This window comes from Hydra vulgaris, chromosome 11 (assembly GCF_038396675.1).
Source record: "Hydra vulgaris chromosome 11, alternate assembly HydraT2T_AEP".
In the NCBI taxonomy this organism is placed as follows: domain Eukaryota; kingdom Metazoa; phylum Cnidaria; class Hydrozoa; order Anthoathecata; family Hydridae; genus Hydra; species Hydra vulgaris.
Genome location: NC_088930.1, coordinates 42,837,374 through 42,853,047, shown reverse-complemented (window position 1 = coordinate 42,853,047; position 15,674 = coordinate 42,837,374). Strand labels below are relative to the sequence as shown.

Here is a 15,674-nt window from a genome sequence, read left to right as displayed (position 1 = left end):
TCTCTAGAAGTGGTGGAACGCGGTCTTCCACCTTTGTTATCTGCTGCCAACTTCCCCGTAGAACGATATTTGGAACATAGTCTTAATACGGTCCATTTTTTCACGCGATATTTATCACAAATACTTTTTTGTGACATTCCACTTACGTAATCACCAATAATTTTCTTTCTTAGTTCCAATCCAAGACTGTCGGGAGCCATTTTTGCGCTTGAAGGCATAAAAATAATAAAAATAAATAATCACGCTTCTCAAAACTTACCGTGTTACATTTACCTTGTGATGATACAATAATGCTCTGTGGAACACAACGTCTTGGTTGGATGTGGACTGTGTTGATGTAATGAAACACTTATTGTATTTCACTTTTTGTATTGATGTTCTTCGATAAAACACTTTGATAAAACTCACTTCGATAAACTGTCTTGATAATACTGACTGATTGACTTCCATATACTGACTGAATTACATGTCAATTTACATGTCTCTTATATAGTAAAATGAACCTGTGTGAACCTGTTCTTGAAGATTCTAGATGTTTCTTATCGATTCTTCTGGAAGCTTCTGGATGCGTCTGGATGCTTCTGAATGTTTCTGGATACTTCTGGATGCTACTGGATGCTTCCAGATGCTTCTTCTGGAAATTTCTGGAAGCTTCTGCATGCTTCTGGAAACTTTTGGAAACTTCTGGATACTTCCTTTAATTATTAAAAAACTTCCGTGACGTTGACACGGACCAGACTTAAGAAAACCAAAAAAGTTGCACTTGTTTTGTCCGCTGCAAAATGGCACTTGTCAACGAAATTCTGCCTGTGTGCTGTCACATGTCAGCTGATTGCTCATGTCATGGCATGCTATGACTTCAGACTCCTGAACTGTTTGCTGTGGTTGTATAGTTCGTTTCGTTTTTAAGACATGTAAAATTAGGAACACTTTTTGGCATTGTTCGATGTTGGTTGCAAATGTTTTGTCCAATACTGTATGTCTTTGCAAGTTATTACTACTTACCTAATAGAATTGCATCCCAATGGAATTCCCTTACCTTCTTCTATTATTTCCTCACATTTTGTCAACGAATTTAAAAACAATTACGATAATTTTTGTCGCTCAACTAGATCAAAGTCTACTCTAGCAAGGCCTCGTTAGATGTCCTGTTTATAGAAGCTAACTACTTCTATTATAGATTATTTATAATAATAATGATAGTAATAATAATTATAATAATAATAACAATAATAATTTCTCGAGAAATGAGAAAAATGAAAACATTAAACGGCCACCGATGGCTTCCCTCCCTATCAGCGTCGATATTTCCAAAACATTTTTCCTCCAAAAATGAATCTAGCTTCGGCCGCTAATAGAAAGATGGAAATCTCTGGAGGTGGATTAAAAAATATTTTGCCGCTAAGAATTTATTAAAAGGCCACCTTTAACGGCTGCCGCCTCCCTAAAAAGTCGGCCTTTTGGCAGAAAGTTACTTTGCCGCCGGGCGGCATTATCGACTCTGATCTAAACGTAACACTTTTATTTGAATGGGTTTGCATTTAAAAACAAAGTTCAAAAAAAGTAATACTATTTATTATTATTTAAATTACGGACTTTTAAAAAGGAAGAACATATTTAAAAGATCGAAAATTAAAAATAAATGCAAAAATATATAATAGTCGTAAAATAAGATTTTACATTCTCGTTGCGCTACTATCTTAAGTTATTGCATTTATTTTTGATCCTAAATGAGACTACAAAAAATTAAATAATAAAACAAGTTAAATCTCTGAGGTCAGATCGCTATAGTATAATTATGAACAAAACGACAAATTCCAGTTCGCAGGATTTCTTAACCCAAGGTTAAGAAATCTTAACGCAAAAACTCAATTATACACGAATCTACATAATACAAAAGGCTATACTTAGACAGTTGTAGACAGATGTACAATAGAAAGGAATATGTGTACCTACTTCTTCTACATAAGCTTTAGTTTTTTACTGGACATCTGTCCAATTTTAATAATCTGATACTTACACTTAATCTTTCTAGTTAAATCTTCCATACTTCTCTCAGGCTATTACGGCTCAAAGTGCTCCAACCAGTACACGAACCCTGTGTAATTTAACTTAACTGGCTATCTAACTTTAAAAAACATGATCGCAAACTCAAAATTGCCAAAGTAACAGTAGATGCAGAGCCATCGAAAAAAAATTAGCAGAAGTGACAAGATCAGCGAGTGGTGCACTAGTAAGAGTAATGTCAAAACCACAAGGAGTTTAAGTAGTATCAAATAAAAATCAATAGCAGTGGTATTTACAAGGCTAGAAAAAAGATATATTCTTAACAGTAGAGGCAGTGTTAAGAGAATTTGATGAGAGAACAGTTTTTGAATAGAAAGAAGTAATAGTGCGATTTTTATCTATCCCTTATATTCTTTCCTTTAGTTGTTTGAAACGCTTCGCTACCGCACCAGAAAATTTTCGTTTTAAAAACACTGAAGTTAATCATTGAAAACATTTTTATGTAACATTACTACAATCAAGACAAAGTTTTTTTTAGTTTAGTTTGAAACTAAGAAATGCATAAATAACATGTAAATTGCTCTAAATTATTCGAATACAAACGTTTTTAGAACAAGCCCGTCATCAAGTTCAATACAATGTTTTAATGACTTTTATACAATGAGTTATAATTTTTATAGAAAAGATGGGGTCGAATCGGTGCATTTAAAATCATTTGCGACATTTTTATTTTAAACATTTGTTTAATTTCGTAATAGTTTTCTTTACATATTTAAAAAACGAAATTTCTATAAATATTTTCAAAGTTAATTAGAGGCGCAACAAAAATAAAAACCGTTATTTTTATTAATCGTTATGTTAATAACGATTAATAAAAATATATAATTTTCATATATAAAATATATAGTTTTTGGTTACCCAGTAAAATAATTTTCGTTCAATGTATGTCATACTTTTTAATACAATGATAAGCACTATTATCTCTTCTCCACCACATTGAACTATTTTATCAGAGATAACGGAACAGAACAAATGTCACATAAGATCAAAAACGGAACATTTTTTTCAAAAGATTTTAAAGGGAGGGGAGGTAAAAAAATTTTTTTGCCGAATTTGTCCAAAAAAATTTTTTTTTCCGACTAAGACCTTAATAAAAAAAGTTCTTGTTTGCTGATATTTGTCGACTGGCAACTTAAGATCTAAATTTGCCAACTCATTATCCAATTTTGCAGACTTATATTTAAATAAAACTTTTTAAAGGGCGTTAGAAACCCCCCTTGCTCCTCCCATATCGTACGTCCCTGTTTATATTAACTCCCTTCCTTGAAAGTTGTTAATCCTTGGTCTTGGCCTTGCTTTAACGACAAAAACTACTTAACTTGACTTGAAAGTTGTGTTTGCTAAAGTCGTAGACTTGCAACCGAATAAGTTAAATCATTTAGAGTCTCTCATTAAATTGTTTAAGAACCCCGACTTTGATATAGAAAAGTTTTGCTTTACATTAAAATGTAACCAAGCAACGCTATTGAAGAAAATGATTTACGATAATATTACTAATTGAAATTCTAAGTGATTTTGTAAAACCGTGTTAATCGTAAAGATTTTACGCTCATTATAAAAAATATTTTGAGGTGAAAATTAAAAAAAACAACACATACCTGACAACTTTTATATTATTGAAAATGACTACTAGAACTATTGAGAGATTTGAAACTTCTATCAAGACAAGAGAAGGTGGGGGATTTATGGTTCGAAGGCCAGTTGGAGACAAGATTTCTATAGTAGACCCATTCCTTATGTTAGATCATCTAGGTCCAACTGTTTATGGTCCTGGAGAAGCTGTCGGTGCACCAGATCATCCTCATAGAGGCTTTGAAACAGTAACATACGTGATAGATGGTAAGATAATTGTTGTAAAAAGTATTTTTTACATTCTAGTATTGAATAAGTAAACAAACATTTTTCTATTTTGTCTTTGCTATTTGTCAATTAAATAAGTAAATAACAAAAGCAACATCAAGACTGTCTCTCATTTCCCAAATCATGTAGATTTTGTGGTAAGATGACAATCATAATTTTTTCTACATGTTAGTATCATTCAACTGGGAAACAATTATAAAATGTTTTTTGTATTTCCAGTACATCATTGTCTTAATTGGGTTTTTTAAAAAAAAAGCTGCTTATTTTATTTTTCGAAGCTTTTTATTTCTTCTTAGTGCTTTATTTACATAAGAACAGATTTCCTTTGTTTTAAACCAGCATGCTTTTAAGACTCCTAAATACTTTAATACTAAAATGCTAAATCAATTAAACATTTTATTGATAATTTGAAAAGACAAAAAAAGCAATATTAAAATACCTTGATAATGGTTTAAGGAACTTTTTTAAAATTGAACCCTAATAAATTTTTGTTTGAGGAAGTCAAAAATATCACTCTGAGGACTTGACAGTCTTAAAAGATTCTTTATTTATTCAACTTTATTAAAAAATGTTTTTTTTGAAATTAGTTATTTTTACTTAATAATTTTAATTTTATATTATCTTTGGTCTACTGAAAAAAAAGATTCTTGTATTGTCTTTCTAATACTTGGTCAAACTATTGCAATAATCTAGATCTTTTATTTTATATTTATGAACGGTAATGTATTTGATGAGTCATCTAGCCTTCGTCTTCTAGGATTAACTCTTACTTCCAATCTTTCTTGGAAACCATATATCAAATCCATTGCAAAATAAGTATCTGCTAAGGTTGCATCTGCAAAATTAGTATCATCTAAGTTTGCTAAGGTTGCTTCTCTTTCTCTTTTCTATAAATACTATAATGGGCGCTGCTCTAAAGAGCTAGCATCTCTTGTGCCATTTACTAAAATTCATTCTCGTGTTACTCATTATTTAATTAAGTCTCATCCTTTTACTGTGACTGTTCCTAAGTGCCCTAAATAATTATTTGTCTAGTTTTTTCTCTTCCAGTAACTTCTAACTCTAGTAGTGGTTGCTTGCAGCCTTGTTTAAAGTGAAGATGTTAAACAAAAAATTATATACTCTTGATGTTAAATAGAAAATTATATCTTTTTAAAAAATTTAAAATTTAAGTTTGTAACAAAAAGCATGAAACACCTTTAAAGGCATTTTTAATAACAAACTTCTTTATAGTATTATTTAATGACTGTTGATGTTAATGACTGTATTTTGGTTTGGATTTTTATTGTCATTGGCAATAAAAGGGACAGAAAAAAAAAAAGTAACTAAATTACAAAAAATAAAATTTAATTTTAGGTTATTCTAATTTTTTATTTTCTTTAACAACCTTACTTTTTTTTAAATCTAAATCAGAAATGCTGTTCACACAACCTAATATTGCTTTGGTTGTAAAAATCAGGCATATAACTTTTGAAATGAGCACTCAGCACTTATCATTTCTCTTGAGCCTAAAGAAGTTTTTAACTGGTCCATGAGAGTGCACAAATCTGAATTAATTATCAAGTTAACTTACATCTTCAGTAAACCCGAGCCCCTGAAATCCATCATTAGAAACAGGAGTTGGGAGCATGAGCCATGATAGTCAGAGGTTTTTAGGAGTTAAAGCCATGGAGTTTGAGCCATAGGTTTTCCGAAAAAGCGAGAGTTGTTAAAAAAAAGCCTATTCCTCTGCTCCATTCAGTTTGAATTTTCAATTCCAATTTATTAATTATGTAGTAGATTTCTGAAAAAGCAATTCATAACTAAGTAGCTTTCATAATAGTAGAACTAGCAGCTCAATGATACTTAAAAGAAAATTTTTTTATTTAATAAAACATTTAATTGAAATTTAGATATTTAACGTCGCTGGAGCAATAGCTTGAGCCATAACTTTAAAAAAAGTTTAAGTCCGAGTCTGAGCTATATATTTAAAAAAAAATTAAAAACAAAAAGATTTTTGTTTGAGAAATTTTTTCTATAAAATATAGTACAATTGTATAAAGTTAATATTGACTTGCTCCAGTGATAATTTTGAACCTCATCCTTAGAAACATATTGATAACTTTTAGATAAATCAGTTTTTAAAAAAAAGTAACTTCTTTGTATTTTTGCAATATGTTAATGCAAACCATAGAAATACTTTGGCATAAGCATCATTAAAATCAGTTAAAGGTTTTTCCACCTAATTGCATCAAGGAGATATTTTGTATTTTAATGACGTATGCATGCAATGCCTGCAATAAACAGGCAAAATATTAGCAGCTTGTTGCACATTAGAACTCAAATATATCTGAAAATGATTTTTAAAACTCAAGTGTATCTAAAAAGTATAAAATATGTGTCCATTCACCTAAGAAGTTCAATTTTTATTTTATTTTAAGACAAGCATTTAATTACATACGAGTTAAAAAACAAATATCAATACGTAACAGAAATGTTGAATTATTTTAATGTTTTGAAAAGTGTATGCATTGAAGGAGATGATTTTGTAAGAAATAGTGTGTACATACAAGATAGGGAAGTGATTTTGTTATAAATTGTGTGTACATGCACAGAGGGAGTGTGAGGGGTCATTAAAAGCATAGCAATGCATACAAGGGAGGGGTGTCCTAAATCAGTACTCTATAGATGTCCTCTAAGAAGACAATCGTTTTTATGTTTTATTTTTGTGACAATCAATTTTATGAAGTACTATAAAAATTACTAACATTACATAAAATGAGATTTTAACTAAATATATATATATATATATGTATATATATATATATATATATATATATATATATATATATATATATATATATATATATATATATATATATATATATATATATATATATGTATATATATATATATTTTTTTTTTTTCAAGAATCCTATTATAGAAAAAAAAACACAAATGCCCAATTAGTAATTTAAATTTTATTTGGCTATGATCAGAGTAATAATTTTATTTAATATTGCAGACAAGATGTTGATGTTTATAAAATATATTTTCATTTATCAATTTTTTACTAACTTTATAAAAGTAAATGATAAGCTTTAGTGTTACGTGTTCCTGTTTTTCAATTTTATTAACATAACACATTATAGTTTTTTTTTCAACTTTTTAAGCTTTATCTTACCAGGATTAGTGCATCCAATACTGAAATCATTTTTTAACATCGGTGTTTAGGTACTGAATAATTTCAATGCCAGTATAATACCGGTATTGAATCTTTTTCTCTTAAACATGTGTTTTACGTTAAAGTAAGTGATGTAATACTGTATTTTAAATCAGTGCTGGGCATTAAAAAAAAAATCATGGACATAAACACAAAACAAGTAAATGTTTTGTCTATTAGTTTCATAAAAATAAAACTGGCAATAAGAGTTATATTAAATAAGAGTAAATCTTTAATTTACTCTTTCTAATTCTAATCTATATAAATATTTTGTTTACAAAGAATGGTATTCATTAGAATAAATTAAGTTTGAAGTAGAATCATGCACGAAACAGAAAAACTCAAATTTTAGTTACTAGACAAATAAACTTTAATTTGTTGTAAAATATAAGTTCAAGCAGTATACTGTTTATAAAATAATATTTTAAGTATTAGTAAAAGTTATCAAAAAGTTACAGGATTGCACTACTATTAAATTATTAGAGTTACAGCAATCGTTTAAATGCATTTCATGCACAAAAGTCACGCATGGAAGTTGAAAATTTGTCGATTTCATGTAGTTATTTTTATGAAAATAATGCTTGTTAGCATTTTAAGTAAAATGTTATATCATCATTATTATTATTACTATTATTATATATCTTAAATATTATATCTCTACAACTCGTATTTAATTTTCGATGAGAAATAGCAGTCATCAAGTATTTTGGCTAGAGTAAATTGTTTAGTAAAATATTGTATATTTTTCAAACTACTGCATCATTAGCACACACACACACACACACACACACACACACACACACACACACACACACACACACACACACACACACACACACACACAAAATAAAATGATAAAAATGTATATATTTAATATTCAGGTCACCTAAAATATGAGAAAAAAATATATTTTGGTAGAGTTATTCTTTAAGAAAATCATAATAGTATTGCCTTGGTTTCTAATTGTAAATACAAATAAATAAAAAAATCACGAGAAATGAAAATACCTTGCTTTAATAAATACCTTGCCTAATAGAAGGAAGAAAGATTTTTACTTTTAAATTAAACAAGTTTGATCTTGTTTAATTTAAAATCAATAAATTTTTATAAAAAATCTATTAAACAACTTATCATTTCCTCCTTCCCAAATTCTTGAGAGAGTGTGACTACCGGTATTGGATGCACTAAGCAGGATGCATGGTATCATCATTCTGCATAAAAGTTGAATAAAATAATACTGAGAATGTTGTTGTTAATAATAAATAATTAGCTACTAAAGTTTTTAAATAATTTTTAAAATTTTAAATTGGGGAAAATCTTAATGAATAAGTAAATGTTTAAATTCTGTTACTATTAGTATGTTGAAATTCCATGATTTTGTCTTCAAAATGATAAAATGTTTTTCATTGTAAAATTTAGGAGGTGTATTTCATCAAGATAGCTGTGGAAATAGTGGAAATCTCGGTCCTGGTTGGGTTCAGTGGATGACTGCAGGAAGTGGCGTTGTGCATAGTGAAATGCCAACAGAAGAACTGCTCAAAAATGGAGGAAGAATGGAAGGGTTTCAACTATGGGTAAACTTACCCAAAGTATTAAAAATGTCTCCTCCGCGATATCAAGATACACCTCCGGAGAAACTCCCTCTTGTTCAAATACCAGGTTTTAAAAAATTTTTTAAGATTAAAAAATTTGTTTATTGTGCATAAAATTGTTTTAATTTTATATATCAAATATTTATACTATATACAGTATTGCTATTAATAACAATTTAGCATGTTTTTTTTTTATATCATTGGACTTTGATTGATATTAAATTAATGATTGTTTGACTCTTCTTAAATATAAAAAATCTATATTAATGAGCATTCTATTTTCTTCCAAATAAATATAGATATTCATAAAAGTATTATTTGATGTGTTAATTATTTTGCTTTTTTTGACATGTATCTCATAATCTAAAATAATTATTATGGCAAAATTAGCAATTCACTCTATTATTTCAAACTTCCTTCAAAATTTCATTTGTCTTTGATTAAAACTTTGCACTTATTTGCGAACTATTATATAAAGAAAAAAATCCGGAGTAAGAAAGTGTTGAGCACGATAAAGAGATGCAACTTTAGCAGATGCTAGTTTTGCAATTGATTTGATATTTGGTTTCCAAGAAAGAACTGAAGTGAGAGTTAATGATAAAACATCTATTGATAAAAAATCAGATAAAGAGTTAATGATATAAAACATCAATGAAGTTCACGATTGAATTAGTGAAAAGAATTCATTCAAAAGTTAAGTAATTCAAAAGTTGAGAAATTCAAAAGTTGAAAAAAAAAGTTGTCATTCAAAAAAAAGTTGAGTCATTCAAAAGTTCATTCAAAAGTTCATGATATAAAACATCAGATAAAGAGTTAATGATAAAGCATCTATTGATAAAACATCAGAAAACTAGAAAAAACTGGTGTTTAGCTCATAAAATTTGGTCTGTGAGCATGTGGTACAGCATTCTTTTCAGAGATGAAATAAACGTTGTGGTTGAGCCACATGAAAAAATGGAACCAAATTGTTCTACATATAGAACAAAACATGGTAGTGGTAGTATAGGCATCTGGGCCTGAATGAACTTATGAAGGTGTCGGTTGTTTCAAAATATTTGATGGAAGGCTCAATTTCAAAGGTATTTAGACATTGGATAATTATTTAATGCCTTCTATTGATATTTTCCCAAAAGACATGGGAACTATCTTCCAACAAGATAATGCTTCATACTGCTAAGATTTGCAACCAATTGTTTGAAGAAAACAATATTAAAACCATATCTTGGTCTGCCAATAATCCAGATTTTAATTACATATAGATTTTGTGGTCTGGGTTAAACCATAATCTTGGTAAAATTGAAATAAAAAATCTGGACCAGCTGAAAAAATTAGTAGCAAAATTACTGAATATTGTTCCAAAAGAGATTACTCAGAATTTAGTAAACTCCATGCAGAAACATTTCAATGAATGCTTAAACACAAAAGGGTTGTCAACAAAATGTTAATTCTTTTTTTTTTTTATGTTTTGTAAGTATTTTTTTGTGAAGGTTTGTTAATTTTGTTTTTGTGATTTGTTTATTTTTGCCACATTTTTTTTTTATTCAAATGAACACTTGTTTTAATTTCAATATTTTATTTTTAAATTTTTTTAAATTTTATTATTTTATAATAATTTTATATTGTGATTATTCGATTTATTTCAATAAAAAAACTTGAGAAAAAATCACTTTAAGTTTATAAAATATTTAATTTCAAACTTATATTCATTTTAAAATAACATGATGGATTGTTATTAATAACCAATACTGTAGAACTAACGTCTTGTCACACATAAGCATGCCATACACAAGCCAATACTGTAGAACTAATGTCTTGTCACGCATAAGCATGAACCAATAAGGTTTAAAAAAGTATTGCTCAAAAAAATTTAGTAGTTAAATGTTTTTATACATAATTTTTCTCAAATTTTTTAAACATTTAGTGATGTCCAAAAAAGTTATTTGTGCTTTGTTATTTTCAAAAATATCCCAGAAAAATTAAATCTTTGCTGCTTTATTTTTACAAAAAAAATGTTCAACACTAGAGCGTTTTATTTAGTTTTTTAAAAATAAGTATATTTTCAATAGTAAGCGAAATCGGACTAAATTAGTCTTGCTAATCTCAAGTTAATTTTTCATAGTAAATTTAAAGATTTGTTATTCAATACATGACAATATTTTGATTTAATCGGAAAAATTACTAACACAAGTGAAGTTAAAACAGAATAAAAGCCTAAACATAGATTTTAAAACATATTCTGTATTTATATTAGATTTCTTAGAAAAATTATTTTAAACAGTATAGGGATTTGAGTCTTTGACCAATTAGCTGTTAACTGTCTGAGAACAACAATGATGTGAGCTGCAAGATTATTAAATACAAAACTATTAGCATCATTAGCTACAAGAACATTAGCAATTTGAGCTGCAAAAAAATTAGCAACATGAGCTACAAGAACATTAGCAATCTAAGCCACAAGAACATTAACAACGTGACTACAAGAACGTTAACAACGCAAGTTACATTGCAACAACATGAGTAAAAAATCTTGTTCTGCTACTAACTATATATTCTGACAAACCATTTTACATCCAAAGTCATTTACAATTAGTTGTTTTAATTAACTTTGGAAAACACTGCTGTGGCCAATAACCATTCTGATAATCAACAAAGTTCTGATAGTCAACAAAATACTTAACCCAATGCCAATACTGATTTTGCAAATTAATAAACTGTTTAAAAGCATTTTTGTTTCCTTAATTCCTTGCATTTTTAATTCCTTAATTAGCTTAAACTTTTTTTGGCTGTCGATGTCGCCATTTTTGATCCATGCAAACCACTTCTGACATGGTTGCTTTGTTAGACACAGTCTTTGTAAATATTCTCTAAAATTTGATAAATTGTTGCTGTTTAAAGTTTTTAAAAAATGCTGTTATTACTTTGCTGTTGCTATTTACTACAAGATTATTATGATTACAAGTTTTATTATGTTTTAATTAAAATTTAAAAACAACTAGTTAGAAAAAATGCAAAGCTAAGTAAATATGATTTGGTTATTGATTTGGCTTTACTTTTTGACAATTATTAAAGTTAGAATTTTTAAAATAGAACTAGGAACTAGTTTATAAAATACAATAAGCTACAATTGCACTGTAATCTTTTAAAATTAGCTTATGCTCCATATTTCTACTTCACCTTTAGTTTGATCATAGAGTTTTGGTGTTTATTAAAAAGTTAAAATTATTACATTCTTAATGAGTTACTAAATTTTTTGTTAAAAAAATACTTAAATGGCCAAGGTTTATTTTGTGCCAGGATCTGATTATTTAGTCAAATCAATTTGTCATTTATCAAAAAAATAATATCAATCAGCTAGAAAATTGATAAATTTTTTTTAGTAAAAGTATTATTATTTCAAGAATTAATAACAATTAAATTAGCACTAACATTGAAATCCCAGATACCTATGCTATTGCCCATTAATTAGTGCTAAAAAGTTTGCAGTTATTATTGTATTAGACTGAATAAGAATGAAATAAAATTATTACTTTTCCTTTTAACTACAAGTAGTTACAACATCAAGTGTTACATAATAGCTTAGTTTTTTAAGTTACATAGTATCATAAACAACATTGAAAATTACCCAAAATGCCTTGAAATTTAGCATCTAAAGACTATCAGTAAAAGATAATCAGGAGAAAAAAAAACCTTGTTATTTATATTCTAAATCTTAATTAATTTTATTAAGATCTGTTAATATTATCTGTTAATATTATCTAAAATAATCTAAAGAAAATCAGTAAAAAAAAATAGCGTTATACATTGTATAGATGTAACGTGCTATGTGTGTTGGTCCTTATTATTGGTTGATATAGTTTTTTCAAAAATAAAAAACTATTTGACAGGTACATACTACTTACAAATCAATTAGCAAAAACAATTTAGGAATGTGATAATAAAAATAATTACAAAACAAAACTATATAGAGTAGTGTCTCTCCAGAGAGATTTTGTTTATTTGTACATAAAAGTGCTATAAAACAATTGCTTATTGTGCAATAGTAAGTATATAATTTATTAATTTTAGAAAATAGTTTTATATTCCTTAACATCTGATTGAAATATGTGTTATTTTTAAATAAAATTAGTTTCATTCATTTGATTGAAATATGTGTTATGTTTATTAAATAAAATTAGTTTCATTCATTTTATTATATTATTTGAAACAAGGTTCTATTGAACTCAGAATGCTGCATATTTCTGTAGCATTAAAAACATTCAGGGATTATCAGTCATATATCTTTTAACAAGCTAGCTTTTTCTCTTTTTGTAATTGTTTCTTCAAATGATAACTTTTTAAATCTCCATTTTTAGCTCTAAATCAGGGTCTATTTTCTGATTTAAAGATCATATTTCATGATTTATGTAAAGTAAACATTGATAAAGGGGAAGTTATAGGTAATTTATGAAATTATCGGTGCCATATAATGGATGCTTAGTAATATAGATTGGCATAATTATGATTTGATTTCTAGTTTAACTTTTGTCTTAAACAAAATTTACTTGCTTCAGCTTGACCAAGTTTATGATCTGAGTTGCTACCAAAAAAATAATATTTTTTATGTTTGTATTTAAATATGTTATTCAAATTACTGAACTAAAACTAGTTTAAAGTTGTTTTATTTTTTTAAAGTTTCTTTATTAAATACTGAAAGTTCTGTAAAGGCTGTAAGTTCACACTTATAATTAAATTTTAAAAAATTAAAAAAAGTTAAAAAAACTTTTTTCTTTTTAAAGTGCTTTCTTTGCTATAAACATAGTTAGATATGAAGAATTTAAAATATAACAATGCCATTTCTAATACACTTTTATCATTGTTTGTTTATATTTATTTAAGACCTTTTTTTTTTATAACACTGACTTTTACCTATTTTCTTTTCTTTTTCATTTGGTCTTGAAAATTTTGATTATTAGTTTATTTTTTTTTAGATGGGAAAGGTTCTGTGAAGGTAATTGCTGGTGAATATCTTGGTGTAACAGCAGCCATTGAAACCAAAATACCAATTATGTTTCTTGATATTACCTTAAACAAAGGAGCGTCTGTTGATGTTCCTATTCCTAACAAATATAATGCATTTGTTTATGTGTGGAGAGGAGAAGGAATGTTAGGAAATGAAAAGCAGCATGCCGTTCATGGGCAGGTACATTTTGCTTTTTTTTTATATGTATTTATATATTCAAAAAACCATTCTTCAAACACATATATATTGATATATATATATATATATATATATATATATATATATATATATATATATATATATATATATATATATATATATATATATATATATATATATATATATATATATATATATATATTATATGTATGTATGTATGTATGTATGTATTTGAATAATGGTTTTTGTACAATCATTGATGTCGTTGTCTAGCTATGTTTTCAAGTGATAATTTGTGATATTAGAATAATATAGAAAATTAAATTTTTTAAACATGAAAATTGGGAGATAAAACTTTATAATTCTCATGTACCGATATGCTATTTAGTCTTATACAAACCTATATTACTTAATTAAAAGTATTGGTTGGTATAAGACAATAAAAAAAATCTTTGTAACTCATAGTCTGTCCACTATGAGTTACAAAGCGTTTTTAGTTTATTTATTTCTTATAGTTTCTATAGAAATTTTTCAAAATCCTAAAGAATTTTTTTTGGATGGGTTTACTTTGACTATTAGACTTTTAAGTTAAGATCCGCCTTTTGAATTTTTGAAAGCCATTTCTAAAGTTATGTTTCGTTAATTTATATCACAAACCAATTCTGACAACTAATATTACTTAAGTTTTTATTTATTTACATTTTAGGTTGCAAAATTAAGTGACACTGGAGACGTATTTTATTTGGAAGCGTCTGCCAATTATAATATGCATGTCTTAGTACTTGCCGGTCAGCCTATAAATGAACCCATTGTACGCAATGGTCCTTTTGTGATGAACACCCAAGAAGAAATCATCCAAGCTTTTTCGGACTACAAAAGTGGAAAACTTGGTGGAACAATTGAAGGAGCAGATGAGCGCTATGCTAAGACAAAAGCTGCTGTTGAAAAGAGCAAATCCACCGGCAATTGGGATAAACAGTAAATAAGAAAGCAACGTTCAACAATAAAAACTTTTGTTTGTTTCATGAAAATAAATTTTCTTAACTTTTATAAAAAAATTATTAACTTTTGTTTTATATGTAATGTCTCGTAATTCTGAAGTATAAGAATAATAAAGTTTATAAATCTTTTTATTTATTTTTACGTATTTTTAAATTAATTTTTTTTTATTTTACGTATTTTTTAAGTTAATTTATTTTGACGTAATTAAGTTGTAAATATAAACTTTTTTAAACTTATTTATTCAGAATAGAATTTGTGCCAGATATTCAAATTTTTTGTATTTAAAATCTATTTTTTTTTTAAATAAATATTGTGGAGTCTTAGACGATTACGTATTATTAATTGCAAAATTTATAGACATTTTTTCACTGCTTATTTTAAACCAAAATTTTAACATTACTTTAGGCTGGTAGCAAATGAAATTAATATAACAAGTATCCCACCTTTTCTTGGTAAAAAAAAATCCCTTGAAAATATATTTTTTTAAATTTTGAGTAAAAAATAAAGTTCCGCATTATTGTTTCAAATTATAAAAAAAAAAGTTTATTTAATAAAAAGGTTTTTTTTTTCAAAAAAAAAAAAAAAAAATGGTTATAAGCCAACGTGAAAATTTTACCAACTTAACCCAAAAGCCTTTTTTCAATAAACAGCCTATAGATCCTGAAAATAGCTTTGGTCCATCAAATACACCACAATTATATTAGCCTGATAACAGCTTTTTTATATAAAGAAAGTTTTTTAGATTTTTATCAGTGAAGAGGAGATAAATAATTTTACCTTCCAGATTTAAGTC

General features: G+C 27.1%; 1 protein-coding gene across 1 annotated transcript; it reads left to right on the top strand.

Annotated features, from left to right (window-relative positions):
* Window positions 1–3,567: 3,567 nt before the first annotated feature.
* On the top strand, window positions 3,568–15,206 carry LOC100202256 (uncharacterized). Its single transcript, XM_065808906.1, has 4 exons — window positions 3,568–3,906; window positions 8,549–8,788; window positions 13,689–13,900; window positions 14,586–15,206. Exons 1-4 carry the CDS (start codon window positions 3,690–3,692, stop codon window positions 14,859–14,861), a joined length of 945 nt encoding a protein of 314 aa, XP_065664978.1. The 5' UTR covers window positions 3,568–3,689; the 3' UTR covers window positions 14,862–15,206.
* Window positions 15,207–15,674: the final 468 nt, after the last annotated feature.

Bases quoted from the DNA above. Each gene is read 5' to 3' on its own strand.
- LOC100202256 (XM_065808906.1), top strand. From the start codon at position 3,690: ATGACTACTAGAACTATTGAGAGATTTGAAACTTCTATCAAGACAAGA. The intron at 8,789-13,688 runs GTTTTAAAAAAT...ATTTTTTTTTAG, and splicing joins CCCTCTTGTTCAAATACCAG to ATGGGAAAGGTTCTGTGAAG. The intron at 13,901-14,585 runs GTACATTTTGCT...TTTACATTTTAG, and splicing joins AGCATGCCGTTCATGGGCAG to GTTGCAAAATTAAGTGACAC.